The sequence below is a fragment of the Lissotriton helveticus genome, chromosome 9 (genome assembly GCF_964261635.1).
Source record: "Lissotriton helveticus chromosome 9, aLisHel1.1, whole genome shotgun sequence".
In the NCBI taxonomy this organism is placed as follows: domain Eukaryota; kingdom Metazoa; phylum Chordata; class Amphibia; order Caudata; family Salamandridae; genus Lissotriton; species Lissotriton helveticus.
The window spans coordinates 959,347,612-959,367,389 of record NC_136070.1 but is presented as its reverse complement, the minus strand read 5'-3'; the positions used below and the strand labels follow the sequence as shown (position 1 = coordinate 959,367,389).

Below are 19,778 nucleotides of genomic sequence, written 5' to 3'. Positions count from 1 at the left end.
ATACAGAACGCTGCAGCCAGATTCATCCTGGACCTACCCAAATGGACCCACATCACCCCCACCTCAGAAGCCTTCACTGACTCCCTATTCAGAAGAGATGCCAGTTCAAGCTCCTCTTACACGCCTACAAAGCTTTAAATGATCAAGGACCGGCCTACATCAACCACAGACTCAACTTCCATCTACGTGTAAGATACCTGTGCTCCTCCTCACTAGCCCTTCCGCACAACCCCCACATCTGTTGCAGCTGCAGCAAGGGCTGCTCCTTCTCCCTAATCACCACCAAGGCCTGGAACGACCTGCCCCTCCATCTTTGACTGGCGTACTTCAGAAAGAAACTCAAGACCGGGTTTTTTGATGTAGAGCTGCACCCCCAGCACCCTGTTACCCTTAGCGGTGACAGTGCTGTGCTTTACAAATTGTGATTGATTGATTGAAGTCGAGAAATTTGACATAGATTCCCCCGATGTGGTCTGCTAGTATGCTAAGAATGTCTACATGCAATGTGTCTGAATGAGAGGTTAGGGATGCTTAAACTGCATCCAAGTTGTTGCGGCAGGACATTCCTGAGGTTGGTGCTGGGATTTTGCTGGTGTGCCCCAGCATTCTGGCTGCAGTGTGATTCGTGCTGTAAATTACCTTCTTCCCAAAGTCACAGTAGGTCAGAATGACCTGGAGAAGCAGAACCATGAGATCCAAGCGCCTCTTCTTCAAAGGTGATCCCGTGGTCGAACTGGAGGGTGAGGCCTTGGAGGTTAAGAAATGTAATTTGATGGGACTCCGTGGGGTGGCAGGAATCAGATGTCACGCGTTGCTAGTTGTATTGTTCCAGGTAGTTAGTTGGATGCATGGGCTAAGTAACACTTGACTGGCCATCTGACATGCCATGTTGCATCATCTAGGGGATTGCTCCAGTTAACCTATCCCCTATTTGAATTATTGGCAGTGTTTGTTTCTGTTCTGAACGAAATAGAGTGGTTAAAGACTGTCTCCAAGGGTGATAAGCTTTCCTTTTGCAGATTGGAAAATATATTAACTATCAATTGACAACCTACCTTGAGACTAGCAGACTATTAAACAGCTTTCAGTCTGGTTTTAGACCCCTTCACAGTACCGAGACAGCCTTGCTTGTGGGCACTGACCATATTAAATGTTCGCTTGACGCTAATGTCCAGACAATATTGGTTTTACTAGATATGTCAGCGGCATTTGATACAGTGTATCACCCCCTACTTCTCGACAGACTCCATGATCTAGGGATTCAAGGAATTGCCCTCAAATGGTTAGTGGATTTCCTGCCACAACGCTCCCAAATGATCATCATCGGCCCCTTTAGGTCCAGAACGATGCCACTGACCTATGGAGTTCACAGGGCTTCTGTTTGAGCCCCACACTATTTACATGGCCACTCTCGCTAAGATAGCCAGAGGTTTGGGATTTGAGATTATCTCGTACGCTGCTACTTTTCTCTTTTGGCTCTAACCTGTCCAAATCTAAAGCCCTGTTCACCTCCGGGATGAAGGCCAACAACTTAATCTTACAAAAACTGAAATTATGCTATTCAGGTAAGCCCAACTTCTTTGGGCCCCAGAATGGTGGCCAGCTGAACTGGGCCCTTCATCCACATTGGTAGTAAAAAATCTTGGTGTCCGCTTAGATCAATCTCTTTCTATAAAAGAACACATCGCTGCCACCACAGCGTCCTGCTTTCATATGCTATGCCTCTTGAGAAGAGTTTTCCCTCTATTACCTTTCCTCAAGGAAAACCTTGGTTCAAGCCTTGGTAATCAGCCACCTTGATTACAGCAATTCACTTCTGGCATCCATCAACAAGAATCTACTGTCCAAACTTCAGGTGGTTTCAAAACACTGCTGCGTGCCTTGTCTGCAACCTCCCTCCGTGCTTGTCCTCAGCCCCTCTTCTGAAGAACCCTTTTTAAATTATGTTGCCTAACCTACCATGCCTTTCACTGCCAAGATCCTTCCTTTCTAGTAGCTAAGATGCTGCCCAACACTCCAGTGAGACTCCTCAGATCCAGTGACAAAGCTTTGCTTAAAGTCCCTAGGTTTAAGAAGGCCAGGGGTGGCCACAGATCTTTCTCATTCCTTGCCCTCATCTTTGGAATAATCTGCCCACGCAGCTTCATCTCTGGGACCCTTTTATTTTTTTGGGAAGGCACTTAAGACTTATCTATTTTAGTCAACTCTAGCCTGTCCGCTGCCCTTGTCTCGTGCCGAGATAGCACTTCTGGGCTGTTTCGAGCGTGTAATAAATTAAAATTACATAACATCAGCAGCGTGGACTTGAGCTAAGGTAATCAGTGTTGTAGGGGCCATGAAGCAAAGATTGAGATATCAGCCAATAAAAGTAAGGAAATATTTAAAATTGTAAAACACTTTACTTCACCTCCAGCAGCAGCCTCCAAATGTGAAGCCTCTGAAGCCTGGACACACAAAATAGCAGATTCCTTCCACAGGAAAATAGTCGATATACAGACATCTCTCAACCCTTCCTTCACTACACTGATCAACATACAACCTGCACATGCCAATCCACTATCTAATTCCACTTTCCCCCAATTCCCCTCGATTACGCTAGCACAATCTCTTAAAATCATGAAGAATTTAAAATCTGGCTCACCATCAGATTCTTGCCCTGCTAAAATATTGGCATCGGTGGCTGAGGTGATTAATGCCGAGGTCAATACGGTGCTGAATTTATCTCTGAGCAGTGGCCAGGTTCCAGCCATTTGGAAACAAGCCAAAATCCTGCCACTGTTAAAGAAGCCTACAGCAGATCGTTTAATAGTGTCTAATTATGGACCCATTTCGCTCCTGCCTTCCATAGCTAAGGTCATTGAAAATTACATGAACTCTGTCACTACTGAATTTATGGAGTCGAACAACTGTCTCCACTCGAGTCAATCAGGATTCTGTGCTAATTTTAGCACCGAATCAGCTCTCCTTGAAATATCGGAATCTATCAAAATGACCCTTGACTCCGGCGGGAGAGCGGCTCTAATATTGCTAGATCTATCTGCCGCGTTCGACACGTGCCCCATGAGAGACTCCTACAGAGACTGAGAGACTGTGGGATAGGGGGCACGGTGTTGAAGTGGTTCTCTTCGTTTTTAGAAGACCAAAGGCAGGAAGTCTGGAACCCACCTTTCTCCTCCCTCATGCCTCCTACGGAGGTGGGTGTTCCTCAGGGTTCTATTTTGAGCCCATTATTGTTTAATCTTTACATGGCTCCCCTCGCCCTTTTGGCTGAAGCGACTGGAGCCATGATTATATCTTACGCGGACGACACCCAGCTACTGTTCACCTGTAAAAAGGGAGAGGCTCTGGATGGCGAAAAATTCAGGAACTGTTTAAGACAGGTCTTTTCCTGGTTTAGTCACGATCAGCTTCAGTGTAACTCCGCTAAATCAGAAGTAATTCTTTTCGGAGCTTCGGACCAGGAAGTCTAGAGACAGTGGTGGCCGCCTGATATGTCCCCCCGCAGACCTCTGTGGGAGTAGCCAAAAACCTAGGGATTAAATTGGACAACTCGATGAACATGAAGACCCAAGTTCGATCAGTGGTCGGTACTTGTTACGGAACCCTGAAAATGCTCCGGAAATTTCTTCTCCTTCTGTCCCTCTCCCACAGAACGACTGTGGTCCAGGCCCTTATCACCTCCAGGCTGGACTACGCTAATGTCCTCTATCTAGGTCTCCCAGAATGCCTCTTCAGTAAACTCCAGGTCGTGCAGAATACGGCTGCCAGAGCCATCCTTATGTTGGGGCCTAGAGTCCACATCTCGCCCCACCTCAAGAAGCTACAATGGCTCCCCATTTGCCGCAGAATCCAGTTCAAAGCCCTGTCCATCGCCTTTAAGGCGTTACATGGTATTGGGGCCTCAGATCATCTCACCAACATCGGATGAATGTGCCTAAATTCGATCGCGCCCGCTTAGACGTGCGCTCTTTTCAAGTTCGGGTTGCTCACCTTTGGAATGAACTCCCGATAGCAATCAGACAAGCGCCAGAAATTCTGCACTTTAGGAAACTACTGAAGACATGGCTGTTTCAGCAGTAATTCTGGCCCCGCTCCGTACACCCGCCTCCCTTTTATCGCTTTGTTTTCCGCTAGTGCCGGGACACTCTTCTGAGTAGCTGTGCACTCTAAAAATATGGTAAAATAAATAAATGTGCCCCCTGGTGGCACTGGAGGGTGCCTGAAAGGCACCTAATAAGGGCCAAGGTGCCAAGTTCTCCCATTTTATGTCCCTACTACCAGAGGAGGAGTTATTGGAAATTAAATAATAGCCAGTAATCCTAGGGCGCTTAGGCAATGGTGAATTCAAGAGTGATATAGAGGAGTGTGTGCAATCTGGTGGGGATGACGTTTGCAAAATTATGATTTCACCGCCCTCCACCTCAGTGATAGTAGACGCATCTCTCTTGGCAGGCTGCTTGGAGGCTTTATTCCCACCCCCTGCTAGTTGGTTTTCTGTAGGCATCCCCCCGTGTTCTCTGTGAGCGCATGATAATATGGGCTGATGTGGACTGATAGTGATGTGTCATCGCCAGAGACAGATGCGATCGGGAAGACAGAGGCTGGGGGCAGGTATTTGCAAATTGTTTACAGTATATAAAGATAAGTCACTGTGTTGCTGTAGGCCGGTGCTCTGGCTCTTGTTCTAGCGCCACCTCACCCCTCCTGGTAAGGGGCTCTTAATAAAGCATGGGTGGGCATAAGCACATTACACACAGCCTCCAAGTTTGGGTTATGAAGGATTTTTACAGTTCCTGGACCACTGTTCCTTACAGTGAGCGGAGACACTTGCTGAGATATTGTCTGACATGCCCAAGGCACGCTGGATCCCAATGAGCAACGCTGGGCAAAAGCTTTGTTCTGGGCACATGCCCCTGCCTGCCGGGGTAATCCTGGGGCTAGACGGTCCACATGCTGTGTCTATTAGAAATTAGGACTCGGGTTCAGGCAGGATTATAATGGGTACTGCAGATGAAGGTCCTTGGGAGCACACAGTGAGCGACAGACTGCATTAGGACCTAGTCCGACCGTCTCCATCAATAACTGGCTCTACCCTTGGATCGCAATGATAGCGCTGATGCCACACCTCACCTTGCTGTTCTTTCTGCAGGTGCTTCAACTGCCAGCTCCCAAGATTGTAGCTAACAGTAACTGTTACTAGACTCCAGCAGAGTGGAGCGAAACGGGGCTACCTTTCTTTGTCCCCTGGCAAACTATTCTGGGCGCAGGGGTAGCAGCTGAGCGTAGAAAGTTTAAAGAATGTCCAGGGCAGGAATTGGCAGCAGCAGCAATAGAGGCAAAATTAAATGATGGCAAGTAGGTGTACAAGAGAATGTAAAAGAGCAGCAGGCTTCTAAGTGGCCGTACCTCCAGCAACAGGATGTCCGGCTGATGACTTGCGCTACCCTGCAGTGTCCACTACAATGCCACTGCAACGCCTATAGACTCCTCCTGAGCTGCGACACCAACAACGCACTCCCTCTGGCTCCGAACACTTCTGCTCCGGCGGAGCACCTGAGCATGAGACTCAGTACGGCTCCCACGCAGTTGTCACAGCAGGCCAAAAAGGAAAGTCTACAAAATCCACAGAGCTGTGTGAGATGAGGGGCTGGGGGAAATGGCAGTAAGAGCCCACCAAAGGTGATAAGTGCTGGCCAGGGGGTACTGGGGCACCGGAATAACTGTCGATAGTGGTGGCACAGGGCTGAGACGCCGAAACGTAGCATGCGGCTCACTCGGCTGCCAGCAAGGCTCCTCCTCCTGCTGCATGCATATGTGCATGCTCCAAATTCCACAGTAGACTGGGTAAATCAAGAAACTGATGTTGGCGTACAGAGATGGTGCTTATATACGGCACTGCTCCAACACTTCCAGGAAAGAACAAGATTAGCGTGGAGCCGCACAATGCCACCTAGTGTCATGTGGGAGCACTGGTGTGGAAACTTCTGGATCCAGAAGGGGATTTTCTAACGGTGATGAATCTGTGGTTAAAGTAGCCAACTGAAAGAGCATTACTGAAAATAATTAACTTGTAGGAAAGTTACCCTTTTGACATGGTTTCCTTTGCTTTTTGCCTCTTATCTGATGCAACTTTGACTGAAAGTGTGCTGGGTCCCCGCTGACCAGGTCCCCAGTACCAGTGTTCTTTCCCTAAACTGTACCTCTACTCAACAATTGGCACCACTTTAGCCTCCAAGTAAGTCCCTAGTAGATGGTATCCCTGCTACCTAGGGCTTTGGGACTAAAGAGGGTCCCTAAGGGCTGCAGCGTGAATTGTGCCACCCTAAGGGAACCCTCACCTAGCTTGTGTAAACTGCCTTTGTAGCCTGCGTGTCTTGGTGCAGCGAAAAGTGAAAAGTCGACATGGTACACATCCCTGTGTGCTACACCTGCAAAGTACTATGTGTGGTTTTGATAAGTCAGGCCTTAAAACCCTAGGCAGGGTGCACTATACCCCATGTGTGGGCATTTCTGTGTGAATAGATGTGTCCTTGTGATATCGAAGTCCATTCTTACATACCACAAGTGCCAGGTAACCCATACAGAGTTCATGGACTGAACACATGTGATTATGAGTTCCCCAGCTACTTGGTGGCTTCCCTGTACCTACAGATGTTAGGTACTAAACATCTCGTCTTAATAAACCCATGCTGATGCCAGTGTCAGATTTATTAAACAATGCACCCAGAGGGTACCTTAGGGGTGCCCCCTTAAAAGCATAACGACCACCTCTGTCCTGACCCCACTTTTAGGCAGCAAAATAGGTGGGGAAATTAGTAAGTTTAGGAGGTGTGCCCACACCAATGCCGCACCACCCCTAGGGTGGACTAACTGATGTGGACACCACCATTTCAGATTCCTCCAACTTGTTTTGGACGAATTAGCCTTCTAGGGTCAGGATCATGCCCACTTCCCACAGGAAGTGGTCACATAGAACATGTATATACCCTAAAGGTAGGTAGTCCATTGGCTACTACATGTCACTCCCCCTAGCGCCCCTAAATTGAATATTTAGCTGGTGCCCCTGAACCCAAGAACTCAGATTTGACTTATCAATAGAAGGACGAAGAAGAGTCACTGTCTGGCGAGATCTGCAGAAGAACTGTGAACTTTCGTCGCAAACCATTGCCTGCTTACAACTCTCTCTACAATCGCGACAGAGTGGCTCGTCCTGCAAGCTGGAGATATACCACAGCCTTTGGTAGTCTGCCAGCACTTTGAAAACCGCCTACAGGCTTCCTTGGCGTAGAAGAGCTATTCCCTAGCAGGCCGAGGCACCGAGACGCAGAGGTTCCCCAGCCCGACAAACTCTGCAGCTGACCACGGAGAAGTGCTCGTGCTCTGGAGGGTCGGATCTGTCTCCATCCAGTGTGAAGATACCAGGACCAACCGGAGCCATGTAGCACCAATACCCGGGGTACCGGACGTCCTACACCAAACACCGCCACGAAGAGTCCACGCCAGATTCTCACTGTACCACGACCAAGCAGCCGTCATGGGACGTCAGCATCACAGAGACCCACTTCGTGAACAGACCATCTGTACTGATTTTGCCCCTGCCAGCTGTTTGTCTCTGACTGCGAGGATCACCTTTGCTCATCAAGCCCAGCCGACCTAACCACTCTGCACCCAAGCTGCCGAACCTGATTATGGAAGAACCGGCTGTGCCCTTTTGCCCCAAGCCTCTGTTTCGGAGCTCTCTGACTTGTCCCCAAGTCCTTCATTGCAGCCTGTTTCCAGGTGGCCCCCTTCTCCGTAGCTCGCAGCTACCAACCTCACTAACACCCTGCTCCTGGCTAAACCCAGGCAGTACCCGAAGAACTGCTGGTAGTACTTTGGACCTTGGCCCACTACAATCCAAAACCCAGACTGTACCTACGGTTATACATATATGACTTTTCCTTCCAAAGGATAGCATGGTACAGGAAGGCGCACAATTTTGAAAGATTTACCTACCTGTTAAAATATCTAACAAAGACAATAGTTACTTTTGAACGATGTGGTTGGTTTTACAAAATATTTAAAAAAAGTTGTGAGAAAGTGGCTCTATATATACTGGACCAAAGTAAGGTACAGTGTGTATAGAGGCCACCAACCCCAGAGGTAGAACAGAGGTTAAAGTCAGGGCTGACCTTACTCTCAAAAGTGGTACCTTGGTCGAGCAGTAATGGATTACCAGAGGACAGTGTAAAGCATTTGTTGTACACACTAGGTCAGCAAAAGGTTTCACACACTCAAGAACTGAACTCCAGGCCAATTGTTTTTATATCAAAAAGATATAGTTGCTTTATTTTTAGAACCAACGGGTATCAAAATACACTTTTCTCAATTATGAGTGATCTCAGGTAATTACTTTGCAGAAAGGTAATAACTTAGTAAACACAATAGGTACAGGGGTTGCAGTAGGCAACACAATTCTAAACACAATTTAACATTGACCTTAATGGGTTTTTCTACAAAAATGCAGTTAATTACTTTGTAGATTACTTTTGTAATTCCAGAACTGGATCCTAGATTCAGTCATGGGGTGTAAGCTGAAAACAGTTTAGTAAAAACGTTTTGGTTATTGCAATGCTTTTTAAGGAATAAAAAGTTATTTTAATAGTTCACACTTAGAAACTTATCAGAGAAAATCTAGCAATGTTATCCTATAGGAGAAAATTCAGGTTACAGGTAAAGTACCTTCACATTACTTTTGTAATCCAGTACTGGGCTCCTAGCTCCAGCACTGGGATCTCTACTTAAGACAGGTGAGTAATTACGTTTCAATAGTTGGTACGATTTTTAAGGAATATTTCAAGTTTTCCAAAGTAGACACTTTTAGAAGAAATTTCATAGAAAAGCAGACAATGGATTCCTATGGAGAAAATTCAGGTTACTAATAAACCCAGTTAGGATTACTTTTGCGGTTTAATACTGGACTACAAGGTACAGTACTGGCTTCTCTCCTGATCACAGGTGAGTATTTCGGAATTCGGTATTCGGTTGATTTTATAGGAATATTTTAGAGTTTCAAAACTTCACACTTAGAAGATTTTTCGAGTCAAACCAGTCAGTTATCCTATGGCATGAAAGTGAGTTATCGATTTCCGGGTGAGTACTCGACCAGGGAAGTTAAGGTTCTGGGCATAGACTCAAGGGTCCCCCAGGGTCAGGTAGGTATAGTTGGTACACCCTCAGCGGCACAGGGGCAGCCGGTGTAGAGGTAGTTAGGCCCAATGTTATCCAATGAGAGGCAGGGGGCCTTCAGTTGGTGGCTGCTGGCTATCCGGCCACGCGACTGTGGGAGCTGGGCTCCTCGTCACTTGCTCAGGGCAAATGGGGAAGTAGGATAGGACACAGGGTGCACGGCCAGGGCCACCCGGGCGGCTGGGTGCAGGGTGCTTTTGAGGCGTCGGGCGCTCAATGTTATTCAGTGGGAAAGGTAAAAAGGTAACAAAGGCTGCAGACTCGGGGACGGTGATATTTCAGGTGCGACCACTACTTCGAAAGGTAAGTTTGGATCTTGGAGAAGAGGTAGGTACCCCAAAGGAAGGCACAGGGAGCCGCAGGGCGCCGGGTGCAGGGGTTTCTTTGGGCGTCGGGAAATCTTACCCTCGGCTGGTCGCGGTTGGAGGGGTCCCTGGTTCTGAGGCTTCAGGCGTCGTTTGGTTCGTTAAAAAGGGTCTTTGGGCACTGGACTTTGGGTCCCAGTCGCCGGGGGGACGTCCTCGTGGTCTTGGTTCTTTCGGGCTCGGCAGGTGCAGAGTAGGTTGGTCTGGAGCTTCTTAGCTGGCACCAGGGTGTGGTTGTTGAAGCAAAGCCTCTGCTTATGGGAGTCCCAGTCTTCAAGAGGGTCAAGGCAGGCACGTCCTCTGGGGGTCCCAAGGTCGCTGTCTGCAGGAGTTGCCGGGATTAAGCAGGAGCAGGTTCCAGGATCGACAGGCTGGTAGGGCTGGGGCCAAGTCAGTGGGTGTCGTCCTGTTGTTAGCAGCTGCACGGTGGGTCTTCTTCTTCTTGATCTTCTTTCCTCATCGGGATCTGAGGAAGGAAGGTTCAGGGAGCCCCTAAATACTGAATTTAGGGGCGTTACAGGTAGGGCAAGGGCAGGGACCAATAGTTCTCTGTCCTGGGGTGGGTACACCCCCTAGTCTGCTCCTCTCCTGTGGGAGGGGGGCAGGAGCCTAGCTGTGATTGGGCAGGGCTCCCCATCTTCAAGATGGCCGGAGCCCGGGGTTGTGCTTCACCTCGCCTCTCCCACCTGAGGGGTGGGTTGGCATAGGCTGGCACACCCCCCTTCCTGACGTAGAGTTTCCCGCCAGTCTTCCTGCCAGAGTGGGGGTCAGAACCGGTGGGGGCCAGTTGCTGGGTACAGCAAATGGTCTGGAGAAGCTCACAGAGGTGGCAGGCCTTTGAAGCTTCCCCCTGCCCATCCTGGGGGAGGAGACCTAGCACCTCGCCCAGGATGTGCATTGTTGCAGGCCCAGGAGAGCGGGGGGCTCTCCGCCCAGGGATCCAGCAACATGTCTGCTGTGGGGCAGTCTAGGCAGCCTCTCAGTCCAGACGTGGATTGTAGGTTAGGTTTCAGGGGGCATCTCTAAGATGCCCTCTGGTGCATTTTACATTAAACCTCACACTGGCATCATTGCGGGTTTAATTTGATGAGAAGTTTGATACCAAACTTCTCAGTCTTCAGTGGGGCCATCATGGTGCTGTGGAGTTCGTAATGTCGACCTCCCAGCACCATATACTCTTAATGGCAGCACTGTACTTACAGTGCCCAGTAATGGCCCTGGGTACTGTAGGGGCACAGGGCTCATGCACCTGTGCCCACACCACTGTCATAGGGCACCCAGCTAGAGGGGTGACTGAGGTATGACAGGGCAGTGGGTCTTGTGGGCATGGCACACAGGGATATGTTGAGTCAACAAGAAGGAGGGGAAACCAGGAGCTTGTTAAGGTCCAGTGTCCGTGCTCCTATATAAATGACTATATCAATGGGGACACTGTTCCATGGTCATGGGTGCATGTATGTCACCCAAGTAAGCGGAAGAGAGGAGAGGAAAGATAGAGTGAGTTTGGGAAGGAAGATAGAGGGTAGAGGGAAGAATCAGAGGGAGAAAGAAGAGAAGGAAGAGAAAAGAGGCAGTTGTTTATCCCCGGTTTCAGGAATCCAATCCCGAAGGGGAAGTCAAGGACTTGCCTCTCATTCGCCCTCACACACCCCAAAGGATGTCATGCTTCATCATCGGGCTTTTGGTGCTCCTCGTCAGACGGGAGATGCAATGCCTGACGGGCCCCCGAAGGGTCTCTTTAGCGGAGATCTTTAAAAGAGAATACGCCGTAAAGTGCGTGCAGGTGTGGAGGCGAGACAGGTTAGAGGGTCAGATTCTTTGTGAGAGAAGTGGTGTAGTGCGTGCAAGTGAAGTTAAAAATACTTAAGGGCATCCACTATATGGTTTTTATTCTCGTGGTGTCCTTGGTAAATTGAAAAACCAGAAGGTTAGTGAGTTACGTGGGGTTTTAATGTGCCAATGTAACAAGACACAAGGTCGACATGTTTCACGCATGTGGTGTCGTAAAGATCAGTCGCTTTTCTTCAGGACCTAGAAATGAAGGGTGTGGAAAGTGCACGTCAGTCTATACAAGAAGAGAAGGGTTTCAGAATGATAACCCTTTCTGGGCCGTGGGCTACCCTCGTAGGTCGTTCCTAGAGTTGTAGGGAGATCACCGTAGGTTGATCTAGCCACGTGTGCCCTGTAATGAAAGTCTTGTTTCCGAAGCAAACCGGCGCTGGTTGTGCTCGTAATTTTGGCAAACTGCCATTGGAAGTTTGAGATAACATTTCTCAGGTGCTCTGTTGATAAAGATATAACCCCCATAGCATTTGAGGTTTGTAGAGTTTCTAAAACATACAACACCGGAATTTATTCAAGCTGGAGAAGTAATATTGCAGATTAATTGTTCCTTTTGGCAATGGTATCCCACGTTTGTTTCATCCATTAATTTATGATTTTTATCTAATATTTTTCTGCCAGAGCTCCAGAAACAAAGATCGAGATTCCCGGAGATCAGCAACTGAGCATAAGGAAGAGATTCTCTGTGAGCGAGGGGAGAGAAAGGCACCAAGAACTGGGAGGGCAACCTTTACAGAGAAGGTAGGAAACTTCATTTTTTAATCAAATATATATCAATGATGCTTTACATCAACTGACATTCACTAACTCATGTTGCTTGCACGGTTGCCATTTATGTTGTCTTTGTTGTTCTTCTGCATAGTGACCTATTTTCCTGGCATATTTATATCATATGTGCTTTGTCTACTTGAAATAGCCCTTCAAAAAGGAAATGTTAATGTCAAGACACTTGTAGCTTAAGAGCTTGATGGACAAGTCAAGTAAGAGGAATCCCCTTAGTATTTAAGGTCACATATTGTGAACTTTTCTATGCTCCCAAGTGTTCCTCTTGAAGGTCACACAATTGAATTATCCTGGTAAAAAAAACAGACTTGCCCAAGAAGCAAGATTACAAGTCTTGAGCTTGTTTAAGTCTTGTATGCAATCATATATCACTGTCTTGACTAGTCTAAGTGCCCAGCATTGAAGTTTCATCTTTTCACTGCACACATTCCTCATTCTGTAAATGGATGTACTGCTGCAGCCTCAGCCTTTTTTGTATTACTCAAGAGTATTGATGAGTTTGTGTTGCCTGGTCCTATGGCAGTCAAGGTTACTAGAGTAATTTACCACTGGAGTGAAACCCTTTTGAACCCCAAAGTTGGATAAACATATACTCTCTCTTAGCACTTGACACTCTCTGGATTCTGTTGGTATTTATAAAGCACTTTCATACTCTTGTGGGGACCAAGGCACTGTCTGCATGGTCATTGTGAAGCAAGTCAATAAGTCATGCAGGTTTAGGCACCCAGTGCAGCTAACACACAAATATCAATAGCAGAAAAAATATTAAAAGGCAATGGTTCGCAAAGAATATCAAAAGTATGTGTAGCTCTTTGCTAGCTGGAAACATGGCCATAAACACTATTACAGCAATTATGCTGTCAGCATTGCAAAATGATTTAACATGAAGGCCTGTGGGAAAAGTTGACCCATGAAACCCACTACTATGGAGCACCAGAAGCGGCAACAGTCGTTGCAAAAGATTAGGAACGATAGTAGCTCCAACTCTGTGTTTCATTGCAACATTTCAAGCTTAGGTGTTCGCACTAGTACACTTGAAAGGCAAATGTATCAGTTTATATTGCAGATATTTAGGTTTCAGGTAATGGTGCTGGAATGTTAATGCCATTTCAAACCATCGGATGTTACTAGCAGAGTTCCACACAAAGAATGAAGTTGCCCGCTCATTTGTGTTAAGAAAACTAATAAATAAAACGGGTTCCTTTGAGAATGCAGGGTCGACAACTGTTGCCCAGTTTTCTCGTTACCCTGCTGGAGTCCTACTAACCACAGAGCGAATTCATAGGAAGCAATAGCTGACTTGCGTGGCAGTGCAACGGTGTCCCCACTCAGTTGGCCCAAAGGTGGCAGGGGCCTTCAACTGAAAACCAATTGGTTGTGGTCACAAAATTCCATCATGTCCTGTATGCCAACAGTATAATTGAGGTTGGATAGATGCACAGCGAATTTGTTACCCTATGGTTGTGTTTAGTTTAATTAAGATTTTATGGTGCACCGAAAGGTGGCGACGAGGGTCCAACGGCGTCTTGAACATAAGTTAAGAAGTGAGACTAGAGGGTCTCTAGAATCATCCCTTGTCGGGCACACATTTAGAGTTGTCTTCCTTTTGCAAAGACTTCCACTCCGTTATTTGGTTTGTTAGTATGTTTTTTATTTCATTAACACTTTTACTCGTGGATTGCGAGCATACTTAGTTATCCTTTTACATTTTTCCAACATTGTTATCTTTCAGGCAATGTCCTTATAATTTTCCCAATGCATTTCGGGCATTTAGGTCATGCCCTTCATCAGGGAATCGACACTTGTTCAGTGTAGTTGCTACAATCTGGAAAGAAGGTTTAGACGTGCTCAAGTCCGTTACTTGTCTTCGGTAGCGACGCGCTACCGAAGACAAGTAACGGACTTGAGCATGTCTAAACCTTCTTTCCAGATTGTAGCAACTACACTGAACAAGTGTCGATTCCCTGATGAAGGGCATGACCTAAATGCCCGAAATGCATTGGAAAAATTATAAGGACATTGCCTGAAAGATAACAATGTTTGAAAAATGTAAAAGGATAACTAAGTATGCTCGCAATCCACGAGTAAAAGTGTTAATGAAATAAAAAACATACTAACAAACCAAATAACGGAGTGGAAGTCTTTGCAAAAGGAAGACAACTAAATGTGTGCCCGACAAGGGATGATTCTAGAGACCCTCTAGTCTCACTTCTTAACTGTATGCCAACAGGCCATGGGGCACCAGCAACTCCCACTGAGGCAGCAAGCAGCATATTTCTTGGATTAGTAACCAGTGGAGCATAATGGGAATATGTATCAGCTTCAACAAGGCCCAGGGAAGAGTAACTGCTTGGTGCAAGGGTATGCCTGCTTTGTCCATGCCTCTCCATTGGTGCAGATGAAAGCCTGTGTGTACCATCTAGCGGCCTCCAGATATTTTCTTAGGGTTTTCCTCAACATTATCCCCTTACCTGGGAATTCAGAGAGCATGGGCTAAAGGAGGTTGGTTGTCCTGAGTTTCTAAATATTGCCAGCATCACATCTCCAAGTAGGGTTACCCCCTTGCCTCCCGCACTGTTACTTGAGGAAGAAGAGGATTCTGATGAGTATGGCTATGCACATAGTCCTTCTCAGTTGTTGGTGAAGTGCCAAGAGACTGATTCTGAGGGCGAGTATCTTCATGAATGCTCTTACCAGCAGTCTTATCGACGTCAAGAGAGCGCAAGCCAGGAGATGGTGTCAGTTCTTTCTTCCCTCTTGGCAGATCTCCATGGCATGTTACAGGATTATAGGGCCAGGTTTACTCAGGCTCCGCCTCCTGTTCCCTCTGTCCCGGCAGTACAGGCTATACCTGTTCCCACGGCTTCAATAGTGGTTTCTCCGGAAATGCCATCTCAGGTGTTTTCTCAGCCACAGACACCTGTTCCAAGTATACCTCCAGTGATCCAGGACGTTCATGATGATTCCTCGGATGGGGATCAGGATGAAGATAACAGGCCTAACCAAGTTTGGAATGGGATGATTACGTGATCCCGGACCTAGCGTCTCCTAGTCCGGACCCAGTGGACTCTCCCCCGGTGGATATTGGGGGTTTTCACAAGCTGATGGAGAGAGCATCTAGTAGGTTCAAACTACCTTTGCCTTCCGTACAAATAGAGTGCTTCCTCTATGATTTCAAGGAACCCTATAGGAAGGTGACCCGGTCAATACCCATTGTTAGCCATGTCTGGGAGGAGGGTCTAAAGGCAATGAAAAACCCAGCTACGGTAATTCCAGTTTTGCCACGCCTGGAAAAGAAGTACAAGGCTCCTGAGGATTGTCCGGCGTCTTTACCTGGGCAGCCGAAACCGGACTCTGTAATATCGCAAGCAGCACAGAGGAAGTCTCGTAATCCTTCGGCACTCCTGACAACCCCTCCTGAGAAAGAGGGCAGGCGCCTTGATAATGCGGGGAAGAGATTCTCCTCTATGGCAAGTCTTCTGGTGCGAGCGGCAAATGCATTGGCGATCCTTGGCAGGTATGATCGCTAATTATGGTGTGATCTATCGCCATATTTGGACCAACTTTCCCAGGAGTCCAAGGGGGAGGCCAAGAAGATACTGCAGGAAGGGGAAGCGACATCGGCAGAGGTGATAGACTGTGCCATGGATATTGCCACTACGGCTTTCCGTTCCCTGGCTGGCCCAGCGGTTCTTCGTCGCCAAGGATGGCTCACATGGTTCAGGCCGGAGGTCCAAAACAAGATCTTGGACCTCCCTTATGATGGTGAGGCATTGTTCGGCAAGCACATCGATGATGCCTTCCAAGAGATAAAAAAGGATACGGAGACGGCTAGGTCTCTCGGTACTCTTCAGTATCGGAAGGCTCTTTTCAGGGGAGCCAGAGAAATGAGTATTACTTCATACAGAGCTTCGTACCAACAACAACGGTACTCTTCTTATGGATCAACGTCTCAATCGTATCGACAACCTTACCAGCAGAAACAAGTCCAAACCTCGTCTTTCTCAAGGTCCAATGCTAGAGGGAAGCAGAATCGCCAGGGACGTGATACTTCCAAGAGGCAATAGCGGCGTTCTGGCTCGGACTGCTGTACCCACCTCCCCAACAACATCTGTGGGAGGCAGGGTGTCTCAATACCTCCACAACTGGAAACGGATAACATCAGACCGTTGGGTGCTCAACATCATTCAAGAGGGCCATACATTGGCGTTTACTCAAATACCAGCTTCAAAGCCCCCTGCTGCCATTCCTTTGAAACATCTGTGTCTCTTGCAGCTCGAAGTTTATCAGATGCTCCTCAAGGGAGCTGTGGAGCTGGTTCCCTTATCTCAAAGAGGGGAAGGATTCCATTCCAGGTTCTTCCTGGTAAAGAAGTGGCGTCCCATTTTAGATCTCAGGGAGCTAAACACCTATCTTATTTCTCAATCCTTTCGGATGGTTTCGCTCCAGGATATCTTTCATCTCCTCAATCCAGGAGATTTCAAGGCCACTCTCGATCTCGAAGATGCGTATTTTAACATACCCAGCTCACAGGAGGTTTCTTCGATTCACAGTAGCCAAGAGCCACTTCCAATTCAGGGTTTTACCCTTAGGGCTTCGCTCTGCCCGAGGATCTTTACCAAGGTGCTGGCACCGGTGGCAGCGTTCCTAAGAAAACAGTATTTTCAGGTCTTCCCATACCTGGACGACTGCTGAAGGCCCCGTGCAGGGGGGCTGCGGAGGAAACAGTCAAGGCATGTATGAACCTATTCAGGAACCTTGGTCTCACTCTCAACAGCGAGATGTCGTCTCTCCTCCCTTCCAGGACAGCACGTTTCCTGGGAGCTATCGTGGACATGACTCTCGGCAAGGCCTTTCCATCCCTCGAAAGGCAGGAAAAACTGAAATCCATGGCGCATTTGTTGAGAAAAAGAAAGTGTCTTTCAGTACACCGTTACAAATCCCTTCTAGGAGTAATTTCTTCATGCATTCCTCTGATACCCCACTGCAGATTGCGGATGTGATCTCTTCAGGAACAGCTAGACAGGCAATGGTGACAAGTTCACGGCTCATTCGATGACAAAGTGGTGATTACTGCGGCAATGAGAAGGGCGGCCTTGTGGTGGATGAAGAAAGAAAACCTATCCCAAGGTCTATCATTCGTAAGCAATCCAGCTCCTCAAGTGGTAACGACAGATCCCTCGCTGGAGGGCAGGGGTGCGTGCTTCAGGATCTTCATGTCAGCGGGCATTAGTTGCCCCAGCACCGTCATTTTCACATCAACCTCCTGGCGCTCAGAGCAATCCGGCTGGCGCTGCAGGCGTTTCTTCCACGATTGCAAGGGTCGGCGGTTCTCGTCTGCACGGACAACACCACGGCCATGCAGTACATAAACAAGGATGGGGGTACCAGATCTCTTCCGTTATCTCAAGAAGCCCAAAAAATGTGGGAGTGGGCGATCCTACACGGAATATCGCTACAAGCTGAACATCTACCAGGAGTGCTAAACGAAAAGGCGGACAGACTCAGCAGGCTGTCGTCAGTCAGCCACGAATGGGAACTGAACCAGACGATCTTGGAGGAGATTTTTCATCGGTGGGGCAAACCCTCAATAGATCTCTTTGCCACCCCGACCAACAGAAAATGCCAGTTTTACGCAAGCAGGTTACACCATCGAGGGTCACTGGGGAATGCACTTTCGATAGCTTGGTCAAGAGCATTTGTGTACGCCTTTCCCCCCATTCCGGTGATTCCAAGGCTACTCAAAAAGATCAAGGCGGAACCGTGCAAGATGATCCTAATAGCTCCTGCTTGGCCAAGGCAGTTCTGGTTCACAGGGCTGCACCTCCTTTATCTGGCTCCTCCACTTCCTTTGTGGGTGATTCCGGATCTTCTCACGATGTCCCATGGTCAGATTTGGCATCCGGATCCTTGTTCCTTAAACCTGACGGCATGTATCCTGAGCAGCAAGAGTTTATAAACCTTCACCTCTCGGATGAGATGAGAGGTTCTGTCTCAAGCTAGAGCCCCTTCCACTAACAAGACTTACTGTTTTAAATGGAAAAGATTTTGCGTCTGGTGCCAGAAGAAGAGTGTTGACCCTTTCTCTTCTCAGCCTCATCAGGTTCTTCCTTATCTCCTGTCCTTGGCTAAGGCAGGATTGGCTCATTCATCCATAAAAGTTCACTTGGCAGCAATTTCTCGCTCAGGCGCACTGCATCTGGACCTTCTCTCTGGTCATCCAGAATTGTCAAGCAGTTTCTCAAGGGTCTGTTTAGCCTCCGCCTCCCACATGGCATTTGAATTTGGTTCTCACCCAGCTGATGAAGAATCCCTTTGAACCGATTCATCGGGCAGACATGAAATTTCTTTCGTGTAAACTGGCACTTCTTGTTCTCACATCGGCAAGACGCATTGGGGAATTGCAGGCTCTCACAATACAGGAACCTTTTCTCCAGTTCAAAAGAAATCCTGTGATTCTAAGGACTAATCCGAGGCTCATACCAAAAGTACCTTCAGACTTTCATCTCAATGAACCAGTGATTCTCAAGTTTTTCTTTCCTCATCCTTCCACGCCAGCGGAAAGGTCACTACATTCACTGGATATACAGCGGTGCTTGAAATTTTATCTAGATCGCACCAAGGGATTTCGTAAATCTTCTCAATTATTCATCGCATTTAGTGCTCTCGCAAGGGCCTTCCCCTGTCAAAGCAGGGTTTTGCTAGATGGATCTCCAGTGCCATTCTGTACTGTCACTCTGCAGCGGGCAAACTCTAGAAGGCAGAGTTAGAGCACACTCCACAAGATCCCTGGCTTCCTCTACGGCTCTCTTTGCGGGAGTGCAAATCAAAGACATTTGCAGAGCTGCGACTTGGAGCAGCACGCACACCTTCACGAAGCATTACTGCCTGGAATCCTTGGCACAGGAGGACACAGCTGTGGGCCAGGCAGTCATGAGGAACCTCTTCCATTGAGCGTGAGCTTTCCCTACTATCCCTCCTTCCTATGATTGCACATTTTGTATCTAATGATAACACTGATTACTGTTTCAATATATATTTATTTATTTATTTCTCATGAAAGTATGGATACTGAGGTATTTCAATATTTAAGTAACAAAATGTGCTTTATTGCTTAGTGCTGGCTACTCTTATACAAGTTATGCGAATCTGTGAAAGTTCCAATACTGGGGCAAGAAAACCAGTTACTTATCTGTAACTTTGGTTCCCCAGTATTGGTAACTCAAATAGATTCCCATGTGCCCACCCTCCTCCCCTGGGAAAGCTCAGCCTTCAGCAGATATGGTTACTGTTACACAATGGCTACGAAAATCTGAGGCTCTCAGAAGGGTTCTATGGGGTGAGGCTGTTCTTTTTGGCTGTTGCTTAGTTTTGGTCTCTTTTGCAAAAAGAGGTTGATATGCTACAAAAGGGAATGAGGCCTAGGCTTTTTTCTTTCTCTTTTGTACCTACTGCTATGTTATTTTGTTACCGAGACTCCCGTTCCGACGACGGGTAATGATACAAGCATGGGAATCTATGAAACTTACCTATACTGGGGAACCAAAGTTACAGGTAAGT

General features: G+C 47.6%; 1 protein-coding gene across 4 annotated transcripts in view; it reads left to right on the top strand.

The window, feature by feature from the left end:
- LOC144782087 (RNA-binding protein 6-like) overlaps positions 1-19,778 on the top strand; it is a 1,028,143-nt gene that overhangs the window by 889,444 nt on the left and 118,921 nt on the right. For all 4 annotated transcript variants that reach the window (XM_078661245.1, XM_078661243.1, XM_078661244.1 and 1 more), the window contains one exon: positions 12,057-12,176. In XM_078661245.1, the coding sequence (XP_078517371.1) occupies positions 12,057-12,176 (120 nt within the window). The remainder of the gene's footprint in view (positions 1-12,056; positions 12,177-19,778) is intronic.